Source organism: Lactuca sativa, chromosome 6, assembly GCF_002870075.4.
Source record: "Lactuca sativa cultivar Salinas chromosome 6, Lsat_Salinas_v11, whole genome shotgun sequence".
Classification (NCBI taxonomy): domain Eukaryota; kingdom Viridiplantae; phylum Streptophyta; class Magnoliopsida; order Asterales; family Asteraceae; genus Lactuca; species Lactuca sativa.
In genome coordinates this window covers 33,992,215-34,010,714 of record NC_056628.2, presented here as the reverse complement: position 1 = coordinate 34,010,714, position 18,500 = coordinate 33,992,215, and the positions used below count along the sequence as shown (strand labels likewise).

At 40.2% G+C, this 18,500-nt stretch overlaps 1 protein-coding gene across 1 annotated transcript; it reads left to right on the top strand.

Annotated features, from left to right (window-relative positions):
- Window positions 1-437: 437 nt before the first annotated feature.
- On the top strand, window positions 438-3,347 carry LOC111897327 (uncharacterized). The gene is made up of 5 exons (XM_023893284.3): window positions 438-755; window positions 1,193-1,444; window positions 1,535-1,678; window positions 1,748-2,416; window positions 2,950-3,347. Exons 1-5 carry the CDS (start codon window positions 633-635, stop codon window positions 3,193-3,195), a joined length of 1,434 nt encoding a protein of 477 aa, XP_023749052.1. The 5' UTR covers window positions 438-632; the 3' UTR covers window positions 3,196-3,347.
- The last annotated feature ends 15,153 nt before the right edge of the window (window positions 3,348-18,500 follow it).

Below are 18,500 nucleotides of genomic sequence, written 5' to 3'. Positions count from 1 at the left end.
CATCAAGACCCGATTCAATGTCACATCAGTGAGTTATATGACTATTTGCATTGAACATAAAGAACATGATATTAGAAAAATGGTTAATGGACTTTGGTTTTTGTTCATATTTAGGTAACCGTGTTTTTTTTTTTTTTTTTTTTTTTTTTCATATATGTTTGATTAGTAAACTTGTTTGACGTAATACGGTAATATCACCGATAATTACTAATAATATTTCCCTATTTTAGACATATCAAACATATACCGAAAACCTATTATTATATAAATATAGATAAAAATCAAAATTAGGTCATTAACCTCTAAAAAAAGGTCCCAATTAACCGGAGTTAATTTAAATTTGACATTAGATGGTGCTTATAGACGATAATTTAAAAAAATATCATCATCAAATGAACTTTACACACATAACATGATGGAGACGTATATGGAATTTTATACACAAAGGAGTTTAATTCCTAGAGACTAGAGATCTTGAGAACACGAGGGGTGAATCGGAAAGGGGATGCATCACGAGATGCCATTTACTCTAACTGTTGCGCATGAATTAGCCACTGTAGAAAAACCTCAAGAAACCCCGATTATCGATCGGTTATCATCACACCATCATCTGTTGCGCAACTGAAGCTATTATGGAGAGCAGCGTATATGATAAGAATAGGGATCCTTCGCAACATGAGATTCTGGAGGTTTTTAAGAGAGAAATCGGTTTCAATCCTCCCAGAAACTTCTCTCGCCGAATCTCTGCTTCCGAGGTTCGTTTTTCCCCAGATATATTTACGATTGTGAAATTAATGGGGAGTTTTATATTGAAATCGTGAAATTGATACGGAGTTTTATCTTTAAGTTGTATTTACAGTTTATTTCAGCTCAAGTTTTACAAATTTTAAATTGATTGTGCGTTCTATTTACTTTGCGAGTTAAATATTGATGTAATGCTAGATTCTAATTTTGATGAAGGATCGAGAGTCTGTTCACAAATCAAAACTATTGATTACATCATAAGCAACCATTCTAATCCATTCAACTGATAGATGATAAAGTATACGCTAATCTGCAACCCCATTCTAACCTAATTTATGATTCCACCATCGAATCAAGCCATCAACCAACAATTACAAGATATTCACTTTATGACCACATGAGTCTTCTATGTCCTTGAATTAACCTTAGATTATGATTGTTGTTGCAGGCTCTTGTAAAGAGAATTGATCTTGCTGGTAAACTAAATGGGCATGAAGGTTGTGTAAACACAATAGAGTTCAACCATTGTGGTGATCACCTTGTGTCAGGTTCTGATGACAGACGAGTTATGTTCTGGAATGTAGCAACTAAATCCTTAGTCCTTTCATATGCTTCTGGTCATGTAGACAACATATTTCAAGCTAGAATCATGCCTTTCACTGATGACAGAACCATAGTTACTTCTGCTGCTGATGGCCAGGTTAGAATCATGCCTTTCACTGATGACAGAACCATAGTTTCAAATATATACATTCATTCAAATTTCAAAACATAACTCTTATATTTTCAGGTAAGACTTGGTCAAATAGCAGAGAATGGACATGTCCAAACAAAAAAATTAGGTAAACACCATGGACGTGTTCACAAGCTTGCAGTTGAGCCTGGAAGTCCCCACATATTTTACAGCTGTGGTGAAGATGGATTAGTTCAACATGTAAGTTTTATAAATACCATTTTACCCTTACATTCCACAAGTATAATTTGTTTTACAAATATTTTGCAGTTTGATTTGCGAAGTAATTCTTCCACAAAGCTTTTCTGTTGCACCCCATTCACAGAACTCAACCACAGCCACTCATCCTCAAACACCATAAGATTAAACTCCATCATAATCGACCCAAGAAACCCTAATTTTTTCTCCATTGGAGGTTCAGATAAATACGCACGTCTATATGACATCAGAAACTTTGACCAACCAGTCAACACATTTTGCCCAAAACATCTGACAGAAACACACGATGTCCACATCACTGGAATGTCATACTCCAACACAAGTGAGCTTCTTATCTCCTACAATGATGAACTCATTTATCTTTTTCAAAAAAACAACGGGGGTTTAGGTCCAAATCCCTTGAATGTGATGAGTTCGGATGATTTGGAAGATCCACAAGTGTATTGTGGACATAGGAATTCATTGACAGTTAAAGGGGTTAGTTTTTTTGGGCCGAATTGTGAGTATGTTATGAGTGGATCGGATTGTGGGCATATTTTTATTTGGAAGAAAAAAGGTGGTAGGCTTGTTAGGGTGATGGAAGGTGATAGGCGTATAGTGAATCAAGTTGAGCCTCATCCTAGTATCCCTGTTCTTGCTTCATCTGGTTTGGAAAAGAATATAAAGCTTTGGGTTCCTGTTTCTGATGACATTCTTCCCCTTCCTCATGATTTACAAGAGGTATGATCTTTCAAAACCTTTTCTGAGTTAAACCGGCTAGAGTCTCAGTCTGATGCATGCCAAACACAAAACATTGTTTGAGTCGGGATGTCTAAGTTAGTAGACTGTCTGACAGATTGTCTGAGTTAGTAGATTGTCTGACTTTTTAACTCAGATTGTCTGACTGACTCAGACAGTCTATTAACTCGGACAGTCCGAGTCAGACAATCTACTAACTCAGATAATCTGAGTCAAACAGTCAGGCAAATAGTTTACTAAGTCAGACAGTCTCTGAGTTAGTAGATTGTCTGACTCAGACTGTCTGAGTTAGTAGACGGTCTGACTTAGTAGACTGTCTATTGTTTGAGTTAGTAGGCCGTCTTATTGACTGTCTCAGACAGTCAGAAGACAGTCTGTCTGACTCACATCTGACTAGACTTTCTGACTCACATTTGACTAGACTGTCTATGAGTCAGACTGTCTAAGTCAGATGCCACACATAGTATAGTGTGTTCATTTAATGTTTGTGTTTATTTTTTTTATGGATTGTATAGATTGTGGAGTCAAACAGGCGAGGGAGGGAAGATCATTCACGGGTTACACTGACGCCCGATGTGATAATGCATGTTTTGCGGCTTCATAGAAGGCAAGCATTGGCTTACATAGAAAGAAGACGTAATAGAGATGAACTTGGAAGTGATGATGAGGAAGAAGATGAAGGTGATGGTTATGTCATGGGATTTTCTGATGCTGATGGCTCCTTAGATGATGGAAATTCAACCGAGTGTAATATTGTTTGATGTTATAAGATCTTGTTTTTGTAACACGTTTTGGTTTTTGTATGTTGTTTTATGATAAGTTTGTTGTGTATGCATGATTTGTTGAATAAATGGTGTAAGTAGTTGTGGTGTATCATGTATGTATATAAAATGAGGTGAATTTGAAAGTACAATTCTATCTTACTTTACTTATTTAATTATTAACAATTTTTATAACAAATTGATTTCATATCTTGGCATACAAGGTTTTCAAACTCTAATCTTATTAAGAGTTATTTTAGGGCTAATCAAAGAAATGGATAGTGAATGATGAAGTAGGCAAGTTGGAGCTTGATTAACTTGTTAATAGGGTTTTTACATTCTAATCTTATTTTTAAATAAAAAAATTCATGTTAATAGATGCCTGACTATTACATATTTTGTGACAAATGGAACATGAAAGGGCATTCTTCAAAACAAGTATGTATTCAATTGAAAATCTCTGTTCAATTATTCCATTATTGATCGCTTTTTCCTGGTGACCATAAGAAAATCTCATATATTTACAAAACATATGACTAGTGGTCTCCATCTTTAAGAACCATACATTAACATATGTTATTTTTATACATACATACATATATAGATCATAATTTGACGTTTACAGGTTCAAACATAACAATATACATAAAATTAATATACATAAAATTAAGTTGTAAATCAATCCAAATACATTACAATAACACATAACCAGAAGTTTTAGTGTTTTACATCAATCCATATATGTCAAAAAGAAAATAAAGTATAGTACCGAAACAAAGTATAATTTTAGATTAATAGAGAACACATCAAAAAACTTAATAATATCGCCATATGTTTTTATTTAGAGAAAACAAAATAAATTTGAAAAAAATCATCAAACTTTATTATGCAAATGGTTCTTTTCCAGATGTTTTTATTCGGTTCAACCGGTTTATTTTGACTGGTTCAACCGGATTTTCTAAAAACCGGCCGGTTCAATCCGGTTCAAAAATCGACGTAAAACTGGTGATAGTTGAACCACTCCCTCCCCCGGTTCCCAGTGCAACCGGTTCGACCGGCCGGTTCAAGCTAGTTTTTAAAACATTGCATATGGAGACCTAGGAACCTCCCACTGCATCACAACATTAACCTTGGCCGGATCGACCAGAATACCCTTCTGGTTGACATCTGGTTGACAAGGTGCTCCAGAAACTGCATCTCGTGCAACCATAACTCACACTTGGAGAACTTTGCGAAAACTCTTTCCCTCCTCAATGTCTCTAGCACTTCCCTCAAGTGCTCCTCATGCTGTTCTTGAGTCTTGGAATAAGCCAAAATATCATCAATAAATACTATCACAGACCGATCCAACATCGGTCTGCACATGCGGTTCATTAGATCCATGAACGCGGCTGGAGCATTGGCGAGCCCAAAAGGCATCACCACGAACTCGTAGTGACCATAACGAGTCCGAAAGACTGTCTTCTGCACATCCTAATACCTGACCCGCATCTGATGATAACCCGATCGCAAATCAATATTGGAGAACCAAGATGCACCCTGAAGTTGGTCAAAAAGATTATCAATCCTCAGAAATGGATAAAGGTTCTTCACCGTTACCTCATTCAACTCCCGGTAGTCGATACACATACGATGAGACCCGTCCTTCTTCTTCACAAACAGAATCGGTGCAACCCAAGGCGAAATGTTCCGTTGAATAAATCCCTTGTCTAACAGCTCCATCAGTTGTGTAGACAACTCTTGCATCTCGGGTGAAGCCAATCGATACGATGCTTTGGCTATCGAAGCCACACCTGAAACTAGATCAATCCTGAACTTAACCTGCCTCTTTGGTGGAAACCCAGGAAAATCTTCTGGAAGTACATCCGGGTAATTCTACACAATCGGCACATCATCCACGGTCGCCTTACCCTTATCTCGGGTATGCATGACACAGACGACAAAACCCGAGCAACCCCACTGAAGATAGCGTATGGCCCTCGCCGTAGAACACAAATGTAACACCCTGTTTGAAAGTACTCGGTTGGGGTCTTGGAAGCCAAAGGGTAGGGGCGATTCAGTCTTTTCTGGGTCCCGGGTTTTATCCGGAAGGTTTTAGGCTTGGAGGTATCGATGGGAGCGTAGGGCTTCCCTCCACCTTTTCGTGGATATAAAGTTCGTCGGAAACGGACTTAGAATGAAGGAGTTATGACACTTTAAAATTATTGTCAATTTTAGCCCCTAATGGAAATTAGTGTCAAAAAGATCCCATACATGCAAGGTGGCCAGAACGAGAGTATGCCCAATGTAGATGGAGTAAATGGTCGCGGGTGATTGGAGACGTATGCCCAATGTACGAGGAGTACGCCCAGAGTCACTAAACCCTAATTTTTAGGGTGTGACACTATATAAAGAACATTACACCCTCTAGGGCCAGCCTCCTTCTCATCCTTTAACCCCTCTTCGAAACCCTAAACCTAATTGAGAGAGTGTGAGCTTGTCAGGCCACCTTTAAGTGCATCTTAGTGTTCTTGAAGAGGAGTGATCATATTGGAGTCTCACTAACCAAGGAACAACTATTGGATCCAGGTTCTCCAGCTCATTTGCAAGTCTCAGAAGGTATAAAGTTTCTACATTGTTATCTTATAGCTTGAGATCTAGGTTAGGGCTTGTTTGGTGTTTCTTATGAGCTTATGGACTATCTCTTGGGAGTTGAGCAACTCCAGAGCTTAGGAAGAGTAGATCTGAGGTCCTTTAGTCTATCTACTTCATAAAAATGCAATCTTGATGAGTATTCTAACCTCATGCATGGATCAAGACTCTTGGAAAGGTCTTAATGGGTTGTTGGGAGCATATGAAGCATGCAAAGGCATAAAGTTGCCAACTTTATGACTTAAGACGTCTTAATGGACTTAGATCTGAAGTTTGATGTTGAAATCTTGAGTATTAAGCACTTAATGGAAAAGTAGATTAACAGAGGAGTACGTTGGGCGTACATGCAGGTACGCGCAGCGTACACCACCTTCAGTCAGTACACTTAGCGTACATAGAAGTACGTCCCGCGTACTCATCAGTTTTGGGCTTGTAGTGTTTTGGGCCTCAAGTTGGGCCAAGCAGTGGACTTTGGGTCTTTGGGCCTTAGTGGGCCATCAGGAGTCAGATGTTTTGGGCCAGGAATATGTTTGGGCTTAGGGTAAGGCCCATTAGAGGGATTAGGCCCAATTGAGCAAATTGGGCCATTAGTAAACCACTAGTGGGCTTGGAAAGCCTACTTAGTGTTGGGATTTCTTTTGGGGTTCGAGCCTTAGTTTTGGATCATACTGGGCTAGGGGTAGAATAGTCATTTTACCCCCATGCATGGATTAATGATCATGGTATGGGACCCAATTTCTAATTGGGTATGTTGATCGATATTGATGGTTCAGGAAGTGGACAGGGCAACAACTAAGGATTTCTTCAGGAATCTTCTGCATTTGAGGTGCTTCTTCTCACCATACCAAAGGGTCTAAGGCACCAAGGTCGGCCCATTATATGATAGTGGTATATTTACTATGTAGAGGTGTGTGGCATTGTTATGCATTGATATGTGGTAGAGATAGCTTTACAGTTGGTGGTAGAGATAGCCTTCAGGGCTAATGGTAGAGATAGTCTTCATGGCTAGTGGTAGAGATAGCCTTCAAGGCTAATGGTAGAGATAACCTTTATGGATAAGGGTAGAGATAGCCTTTGTGGCTAATGGTAGATATAGCGTTATAGCTAACTGATATGTATTATGTGGTAGAGGTAGCTTGTATAGCTAATTGACATGCATTATGTGGTAGAGGTAGCTTTATAGCTAATTGATATGTGTTATGTGGTAGAGGTAACTTTTATAGCTGACATGTTATGTGGATTGTGTGTGGGGTATGCTCTGGAGAACTCACTAAGCTTCGTGCTTACAGGTTTGTTTATGGTTTTAGGTACATCAGATCCCAAGGGCAAGGACAAGGCGTGATGGCGCGGCGTGTACTCTCTCACAGGCGTTTTATGGGACACTCTGATAATTGGAATAAAAGTTGTATTTGACTTATGTTTTGAAAAAAATTATAACTGGGCTTCTTAATGTATGGGAATATGTTTGATTACTCTAGAATGAAAAATTTACTTTGAAAATTGGGTCGTTACAACAAAATCGGCCCACGCTGCGGTCTCTCCCCATGAATCACCAACGCTCCCCCACTTGGGTTCCGAACCCCAACTAACTACTGCTCACAGTCGATCACTGCCCCATTAAGGCTCAACTAATCCATGACCATGATAATCTTGTTCCCACACAGAGGAATGGGAACCAAATCAACCGGATAAAACTCGCTGAATAACTGGAGAGTACAATCTCGATGAACCCTCGCAACCCGAACTGTCCTATAATTAACAATCTCAACATCAAGAGGACAATCCAGCTCCCTTGGAGCTCCAACAAATCTCTTGCTAAACGCAAGTGATACAAAGGATCGAGAAGCCCTCGAATCGAACAACACTAGAGCAGAAATACTGTTCACGAAGAACGATCCTAAAATAAAACATATAAACATAAGCAAACAATTCAAAATAAATAAAGAGATAAAGAGAAGATACATACCCATCACCACATCAGGAGCTGCACACGCCTCCTCTGCCGTCATCTGGAAAGCCCTGCTCTTCGCCGTAGGCGCATCTACCCGACCCTGGCAGCCGTCAGTAATCCGAAGAGTCGCAGGAGCGGGTGCTGACACCGGTCCTGCTGCAGCCAAACTCAGACAATGGACCTTCTTGTGTCCCCTATGATTGCAATGAAATAAAATCAAATCTAATCCTTGGGTGGTGGTAGCATTACATTCCCTACTATAATGACCCGTACAACTGCACTTGAAGCAGCCAAAACCACCACCCCTGCACGATCCCTCGTGCGTCCTGCTGCACTTGCCAAAACGGCTACAGCCCTAATGGCATCTCGATCTGGAATCCAATACCTTGGGCCTCTTTCCCAAACCCCCTGATGTCTGAACCTCATACAACTTCCTCTTCCTCTCCATCTCCAGGTCAATCTCCCTCTCTCTAGCTCGGGCTATCATATCTTCCAGCGTCTTACAGCTCGATCGGCTCACAAATTGCTGAATGTTGCTCCTCAGCATCTCATGGTATCGGGCCTTCTTCATCTCCTCATCCGCCACATACCGCGGAACCAGAAGCGCCATATCCCTAAACATCGCAGTGATCTCAGCCATCGTCTCCGTAGCCTGGTGGAGATCCTGAAACTCTCGTGCCAACTGTTGCACCTCAATCACCGGTACAAACTCAGCTCGGAACCTGGTAGATAAATTATCCCAGGTCATCCCATCAATAACATCATCACCCATCGCACGTCCTACCTCCTCCTACCAGTCTCGAACACTGTCCTTTAAAAGGCAGGAAGCTAGTCTGACCTTGTCCCCTTCGGGACAATGATTGGTGCGGAAGGCATTAACAACATCTGTTAACCACCGCCGACTCGCTATGTGCTCCTTCTCCCCATGATATTCCAGAGCTCCACATGCCCAAAACTCCCTGAATGTCAAAGAACGTGCTTCTGCTAGTGCCATCATCTCAGAATGAAACAGTCTCAGCCGCTCATCCAAAACCTCCAGAATACCCTCCTTGATCGTGCCGAAGATCGCAGGAGTCTGATCAAGAATGCAATGAGTAATATCAGATGAGATGAACTGCCTAGTCTGCTCATCGAGCTGCACGACTTCATATCTTGAGCTTGATCCCTCCCCAAAACTAGAAATGCTAGTAGGTCTGCCTCGCAATATCACCATACTCAAAATAGACCATATAAACCATCAGAATACACATCGAAATATATATAGGGGAATCACAACTCTACAAGCTCCTTGGTTTCATCGTAGCCCTCCTTGAATCGAGTACAACTCCTCTACTTCCAGTGGTACGGGCCCATACTACCTTTCACATTTATTCGTACTTTCTTCAAGGATTTCCTTGACTCTACCAAGTCACTTTATATCCATACAATTTCCCCTCACATATAAGGCCCCCAACACTAGATCTCATCCTAGGTTTTCCTATGGGAAACTCCACACCACTCTCCTCCATCAGCTGCGGAAGGAACTCCCACTAACATTCTCTAACTAGCTCACGAATACAATTACATATCACTAAAACTAGATAATTCTTCGGATGAGAGGTCTCACACTACAACGGTTAGACTCAAACAAGAGCTGCACAATAAAGTTAAAACCTAACCTTCTAAAATGTAATGACACAATTTTTACAAATAAAATTTTCATTATTGAATAATCAAACACATATCCAACATCCAGAAATCCAGTTATAATTGTTTTTTCAAATCATAAGTCAAATACAACTTATATTCCAAACATCCAAGTGTCCCATGAAAATGCTTGAGAGAGAGTGCACGCCGCGTCATCATGGCTTGCCCTTGCCCTTGGGATCTGAAGTACCTGAAACAAATCCACAACCTGTAAGCTAATGCTTAGCGAGTTTCCGAGAGCATACCACACACACAATACACAATACACATATCCTGTTAGCTATAAAAGCTACATATATCACATAATCCATGCATATAGAAACCTGTAAGGATGCCATGGGCTCCCCCAGGATCTTACACCTTCGTGCCATGGGATATCCCACATTGTCTTTACCTGGGAATGTCATGGGCTACCCCACATGGTCTTACATCCAATTGCCACGGGCTCCCCCAGGGGTCTTCCATGCAATAAAACATAATCACATAGCATATCAAATCAAAGAAATGACTAACACATATACCATAATCACATAATGGGCCGACCTTGGTTCCTTAGACCCATGGGTATGGTGAGAAGACTCACCTCTGTCTAAAGAATCCGAAACTGCCCTCCTAACTATCCATAACCTCCCGTGCTGAACAATAATATTAACCGATGTTAGGGCTTCACATAATCAAAAGGAAACCCAAACTCCAAGTCCTTCTACAAAGGCCCAAATATTCTTCCTTTGTTAATGGGCCCAAAGTCCATGTCCAAAAACCATTATTAGGCCTCATGGTCCAATAAGGCCCAATCATAACATCCATGGCCCAAAACAGATAAACTGGCCCACCATCCTTAAAATACAACCTAGCCCAATGACCAATTGAGGCCCAATAGTTCAAAGGCCCAAAACAGATCCAAGCCCATCTGTGGTGCGTACGCTTAGCGTACCACCCTGGTACGCGCAACGTATTGGGTCTCTGGGACTTACGCGTTGTGTACGCTATGTTACGCCCAACGTACTAACAAGTTAAGCACTTTCTCCATTAAGTGCTTAATACTCGATTCCTGCACGTCCAAAAGTCAGATCTAAGCTTATTAAGACGACCTAGGGCATAAAGTTGGAAACTTTATGTAACATCCCAAGATTCAGGTACAACTATTCAATCCTCCTTCTTTTCTCTTGTTGTCAATTTTAGCCCTTTAGAGGAAATATGTGGCAAATGAGTACGCTGGGCGTACTCAGCGTCAAGGTACGCTGGGCGTACCCAGAGTTATGTCGGGCGTACCCGGCCCAGGTGCAAAACCCTATTCTGACTTGTGCACTATTTAAAGGGTGCTAAGGCTCATTTCTCAGCCTTCATATCAGTGAGTGAAACCCTAAGAGAGAGCCTCCCATCGTTCTTAATGAGTGTGTGAGTGTTGTTGGAGCTAATAGTGCATTGGTGAGTTAGTGAAGAAGAAGGAAAAGGGATTTTGGAGGCTAAAGCTTGTAGTGCAAGTTTGGATCTGAGATCTACAGAGAAAGGGGCTACACTTAGAGGTATAAAGTTTAAAACTTTCCTCTTCTTTTGGTTTGTTATTGCATGTGCCATTTCTAGGGTAAAAAACCCCAAAGGTGGAGACTTTATGAGTGTAAGGTGCTCCATGGTCCGAGACCTGTCCCTTTTCAGTGGTATTAGTGGTTTAGATCCATAAAGTTTCCATCTTGGTTGTTGATATGAGGTCATGTTTGAGTAATAAGCCTTCTAGAGTTAGAGAATGGAATAATATGGGAGTTGGTGACTTGTTCAGCCATGCAAAGGCTTAAAGTCATCAACTTTATGGATTAAGAAACTTAGAAGTGGCCAGATCTCGTAGTTGGACGTGGCTCTTAACTGTTTAAGACCTCAAGAGCTAAAGGACTGAAGCAGGGGAGTGCGCCGGGCGTAATTCCAGTACGCGCCGTGTACTGGGTGGCGTTCCCCGATTCTGAGAGGCAGCCGGGTACGCTCAACGTACACATCTGGTACGCGCAACGTAACCCGAAAAGTTGACTTTTGGTTGACTTTTAGGGTATGGTCTATAGTGGGGCCTTTTGAGTTATGAGAGGGGTAAAATGGTCTTTTACCCTTCTGAGAGTGTCAAAAGAGGACATAGTCTAGCCTTTGAGAGTTATATTAAATAGGGTATTTATTCCATGTGATTAGGCGGAGGCTAGACCAACGTTTACCGAGTCAGAGATTTACCGAGTTACCAGAGGTGAGTCTTCTCACTATACTTTACTTAGAGTGGTAAACAGAGTATGTGACAGTGTATTTCAGAGTTAGGTGTCAGTGTATTTGCATGCTATTTGTGTGTTATGATTATTGTGATATGTGATACGCATGATTCAGAGTTTACAGATTTAGGACTAGTGGGTCCATAAAGTTAGGACCTTTGGGTCCACAGAGTTAGGGCCAAAGGGCCCACAGAGAGTTGGGACTGGAGGGTCCCAATGAGATACATTGACCAGAGGTCAAACAGAGTTATAGCCTCGAGTGGCTAATATGTGTTAGAGTGGTATTTTGGGGAACTCACTAAGCATTTATGCTTACAGTGTTATGTGTTATGTGTTTCAGGTACTAGTGACGATCGCGGGAAGGCGCCGGCATGATTCGTACACACACATGGAGTTTTAAGTATTTCGACCTTGGGAAATGTTTTGTGGAACAGAGATATGATACAATGAGATTTTATAAATAATTGTGAATGAAAAATGTGTTTTGAAAATGTGAAAAATTGTTTTAATTTTTACGGTGTTACACTTTATGCCTTTGCATGTCTCATATGCTCCCAACACCCCCATTAAGACCTTTTTAAGGTTCTTAACCCATACATAAGGTCAAAACACCCACCAAGACTTTATTTTTATGTTATAAACGGACCAAAGGACCTCATATCTAACATTCCCATCCTTTGGAGTTGCTCAACTCACAAGAGAAGATCCAAAATCAACAAAGGGGACAAAACTAGAAAACCCTAGCTAGATCTAGTGATTAAGGTGGAAAGGTGCAAGATTTATACCTCCAGAAGCTCCTCAAGGTGATCTAGATGCAGATTCTTGAAGCTCAATGCCACTCCAAGCTTCCTTGACAACTTCTCCTTCTTGAGTGTCATCAAAAATGGCAACCAACACCCTTTCTAAGCTCAAAAGTGGTCTCACAAGCTCTATCTGGAGTAGAAGCAAGTTCTAAGACTATGGAGGCTCTCTAGGGTTTAGTCCAAGGGGCTTAAGGACGTTTAAATAGGCCTCAAGTCCAAAAATTAGGGTTTGGTCATCCGGCACGTACGCCCAACGTACGTGTTGCCCCTCCACGTTCATCCATGCATAGTACGCTATGTGTACTCATAAGTACGCCCAACGTACTTAAGGGACTATTATGCTAAAATTTGATTTCTTCAAGGGTTACAAGGTAATACCTGATTTGGAGTGTTACAACTCTCCCCCACTTGAACTAGACTTCATCCTCGAAGTCTGTGGCTGCGAATAGATCGAGGTAATGCTCCCGCATCTCCTCCTCCGACTCCCAAGTCCATTCGGAGACTCTTCGGTGCATCCATTGCACCTTTGCCAACTTCACCTCCTTGTTACGAAGACCCTTTGTGTTCCTATCTAAGATGGCAACCGGCCTCTCGACGTAGTTCATGCCCTCATCCACTTGAATATTGTCCAATGAAATGATTGCGGACTCGTCAGTGACACACTTCCGAAGCAGAGACACGTGGAAGGTGTTGTGAATCTGGCTAAGCTCCTTCGACAAATCCAAGCGATATGCCACCTTGCTTACTCGAGCCGTGATCCTGAACGGGCCTATGAACCGAGGCCCCAACTTGCCCCTCTTCTGAAACCGATAATTCCCTTCCAGGGCGACACCTTCAGCAACATAAAATCCCCCACCCGAAATTCAAGATTCGATCGCCGTCGGCCAGCATAACTTTTCTGACGGCTTTGCGTGACCCGTAGCCGGTCGCGCATATGCTGAATCAACCTGGTAGTCTTAAGCACTACCTCCGTTCTCCCCATGACCCAGTACCCAACCTCGTCCCAACAAACCGGGGTCCTGCACCTCCGACGATATAACATCTCGAATTGAGCTCGGTCAATACTAGCATGATAACTGTTATTGTACGAAAACTCTGCCAGTGGGAGGTATGTGTCCCAACTACCTCCAAAATCCAACACGCATGCTCGAAGCATGTCCTCTAGTGTCTGGATCGTCCTCTCGCTCTGGCCATCAATCTGGGGGTGGTACGCAGTGCTAAAATGTAACTGAGTGTCCAGTTCCTCGTGAAACTTCTTCCAGAACCTGGATGTAAACTAGGCATCCCTGTTAGAGACTACCGGCACTGGCCCCTCGTGCCTAGCCACCACCTCTCGTACATAAATAGTTGCCAACTTCTCTGCGGACATACTCTTGGAAATCGGAATGAAGTGGGCACTCTTCGTCAGTCTGTCTACGATCACCCATATGGCGTCCACGCCCCTTTCCATCCTCGGTAACTTCGTGATGAAGTCCATAGTGATCTCTTCCCACTTCCACATGGGAATGGGTAGCGGATGAACCTTGCCATGAGGTCGCTAATGCTCGGCCTTGACCTTCCTACAGGTCAAGCACTCTCTACGAACCAGGCGACCTCCCGCTTCATGCAGGGCCACCAATAACTCAGTCTCAAGTACCTATACATTTTCGTAGCCCCTAGATGTATAGAGAACTTGGACTTGTGAGCCTCCTCTAATATCCTCTGCCTCACTCCTCCAGTCACCGGAACCCAAACCCGACCACACTGCGTCAAGAGGCCACGACTATCCTTAACACACAAAGGATACTGTCCCCGAATTTTCTCTATCTTCCAATTCTCTTTCTTCACTCCCTCGACCTGAGCCTCTTTGATCATATCCAATAAAGGATAAATCACCTTCATTCTCATATAAATGTTCCCAATCGGGGACCCCGTCGTCTTGCGGCTCAACGCATCGGCACTAGCATGCAAGTTTACAAGCTCATACAATAGGCATACAAAGGCATCTCTCCTAGCATTCTATCATGCAAAAACTGAGCAGATCCTTAGCCCTAACTAGCATGCGATTCACAGATTCACAGATGAAATCATATCAGATAACATGTATGGGTAATTTGGGAAAACTTACTTGAGCTCGGATGATTGCATGCACCACACACTTTATTCTTTTAGAAAAATCCTTTTCTTAAAAATATATTTCTTTTTCAAAAACTTTCCAAATACTTAGTTTGAGTTCAAACATACCTGAGAGTGTGCCCAAATTCCTCAAACCAAGGATCTGATACCAACTTGTAATGTCCCAAAAATATGATTAAAAATTTTCATTTTTAATTTAAATAAAACAATATTCCAAAAACATTATCCATACAACCCAAATGAAAAATAAGTATATCAACATCATAACAATCAGAGTAATATCTCAAAAGCGGAATCCATATGGTGTGTGCGATGCAGTCATCTCGAGCTCTTCCCCTTGGAACCATAATTACATGAAACATAAAATGAAAACCGTAAGCACAAAGCTTTAGTGAGTTCCCCAAAATACCCCACACTATACATAATAAATCATATACTGGGCCCCCGCCCTACATTGGGCCTCGCCCGACATCAGGCCCCGCCCGACATCGAACCCTGTCTAGTTTACAAATCTGTTATTCTTAGGCCCGACCTGTCATTGGGCCCCGCCCACCATACAAATACAATATATATATATATATATATATATATATATATATATATATATATATATATATATCATATAATCATGCTAATACATAATGATCATAAAACATAGCATATGTTCCAGTCATCGGGCCTCGCCCGGCATCGAGCCCCGTTCGGTATACATAGAAGTACATAACACATGCAAGGGTCACTCAGACTCCTAGTATCCTAGCATAATCAATAAGGGTCGGTATTGGTGCCTTAGACTTGCTAAACCCAATGAGGAAACTCACCTCAACTGTTGAGTCTCACTACAAATCCCTAGCTGCTGCCCTGACGAATCCCCGAGCTATCAATGAAAAATAGCACCCAATTAATATTTGGGTTCCAATCCAAAACCATAAGTCCAACAATCTATACTTGGGGGTAAAAAGACCATTTTACCCTTCACCTAGTTTGGCCCAAGGCTAAGGCCCAAACTCAATATCTAAAAGGCCCAAAACGAAATAATCAACCAATGGCCACTTACGGCCCAATTTTCCAAATTGGGCCCAAACCCCTTCATGGGCCTTACCCTAAAGGCCAACAGTTTACCCTAGACCACTCTTAGCCAAAAAGCTTGATTCCAGGTGGCCCACTAAGTCCCAAAGCAACAAAGTCCAAATTGAGGCCCAAAAGTTGCGAAGCCCAACAGACTGAGTACGCGGGGCGTACTCAGCTTTACGCTACGTGTACACGTAACTTGGGTTGTACGCCACACGTACATACTTGTACGCCCAACGTACTAAACCATTAAGCCACAATCAACCATAAACTCTTAATGATTAAGACCAGAAGCCCAAACCACATATCCAAGTCCTAATAAGCGTCTATAACCATTAATTCATTGACTTGGTGACTTTACATGCCCCATAAAGACCCGAGTTCCAAATATAACAACCTACTTTCATCAAATGGACATAAACTCTTGCATGGATGAATCTAACCCATAAAGGAGACAACTTTATGCATCTAGAACCTCAAAAACACCTAGAGTGGCAACTCAAAGCTCCTGGAGTGGTATTAAACCACTATATCTCATTCTTGGGGCCAAAAGGGACCAAAACACACTAATGAGAAAGTTCTTAGCTTTTTATCTCAAACAAGTTGGAAATGAAGCAAATAAACGAGATCCAAAAGATCTTCCTTGATCTACCTCCTTGAACCAAGCTTCTACTTCTTGAATATGAACCAAAACCACCAAAAATGAACACAATGAGCTCACAACACTAAGGAGAGGCTTAGGGTTTCGTGCTTGAGGCTATAGGGACAATGGAGGTTGGGAAATGAGGGTTTCATGGTTCATAATGATGTTTATATAGTGCCCAACCCCAAAAATTAGGGTTTCTAAATGACTCACGTACGCCCCGCGTACATACACGTGCGCCCAACGTACGTTTCTGGAGTCCCGACCCCGCCTTGCATGAGTACGCTAAGCGTACCATGTGGTACGCCCCGTGTACAACTCAAGGACCAAAAATGCAACATTAATAACAATAAGGGCAATAAGGAAACTTACCAGGATTCAAGTGTTATAGACTAACTTTGGTGAATAAGAGGGATATCCCATACACAATTTCTATTTCCATAAACATGGAGTCATTCATCATTGTTTGATTTACCCAATTCCACATCATTAATGCCTTCTTTAATTTCAAACTAACCATTACTATTATTGAGGTTAAATGGATCCCAAACAATATTCCAACTTATACACATGTAAAGATTGTTTTGACATATAATGAACAACATTTATCGATCTTCGTACATCACCTTTGTTGGGTAGCTCAACAATATATCCTAATGTGTTTATGAAAAGAATTAAGCCCGATCAATATAAATTAGTTAACATTATCAGAAAAATTGCTCACAAAATTAAAGAACATAATAGATTGTTCATGATATCACTTTTTGTCGGTTGATTCACTTAGCTAATTATAATATTCTCGTGAATACCAATTTGCGAAATACATAACCATTTTTCTCGATATAATTTTTTAATATATTTTATACTATAATAGAAGTCATACGAAGTAATGTAACTGCAAATAGTTTGTTATCTAACATCATATTCGTTTGAAACCAAAATCACTTTATATATTCGTTAAATTAGCGACACTTAGTATCACTATAAATCCCAATAACATCTATTAATTTTATATTTGTTATATTATTCTAATGTATAAATAACACTAAATAATTGGTTGTTAAGATCCCGATCTTGATCTTATGATCTTACAAGCTAAAAACAATTATGATCTCACTATGATCTATCTGAAGTAATATGTATAGTGAGATCTTAGGATCCCAAATACGATCTTAGGATCTTAATACGAACTGATCTCACCCCTATAGTTTTATTATATTGTCGAGCCTAAAAATTTCTTCTCTTCAACTTGAAATCAAGCATTACTAGTTGAAAAATCATCATAGACCACCATCACTTCATCAATTCATCTCGAATTAGGCAAATTACACTACGTTTGTGATCTTAAGCCTTTAATTGTAGATCATAATGATCTTGTTTCGTTTTGTAATTAAGATGTTTTCTTCCTAATTTTTACGGTTTGAAGCAACAAAAATTATGATTCATATTTAAAAAGTTAAAGTTGAATCATATTGACGTCTTATTTGATATCAAGTTATAATGTATATTGCACATCTAATATTTTACAATAAAATTTGAATATGAATTCATTTTGGTAGGATCTCTCGATCCCCCTCCCCCGTTCTTACGATTCGATCTTACAAAATATAAAATGATCTTGGGTAAGATCTCGATCTTAACCATCTTACTCATTATAATATATTTTTTACTTTATATGCCGTTAAATGTTTTTATAAATTTTTAAGAATTTGGTTTTAAACCGATAAAGATTATGATTTCTTTACGAAGATATCAACAAGATGAAGATTGAGTGTTCAAAATGTTCATTTATATCTCTTTGACTGTGTTCATCATATCAATTTGAAATATCTTAAACTTTTTAATTTTCAATATAATGTTATCATATTAATAATATATCTTTTAAATTATTAATACAATATACTTAATTTGTTAATTTAAATATAATGTTAAATCTCAATCAAAATATCAAATAAACCTTAAAAAGATGTTTAAAGATTGTTTCTTAAAATAGCTAAAAATATTTAAATATTTTAAATGTAAAACCTAAATCGATATGTTAAACTAACTAAAACATATCAAAAAACTATTTTTTTTAATAATTGACAACTTTCCAAATAAATGATTTTTAACTTAATTAAGATTAATAATACTTAAACGTTAATAGTAACATAAAATTATAT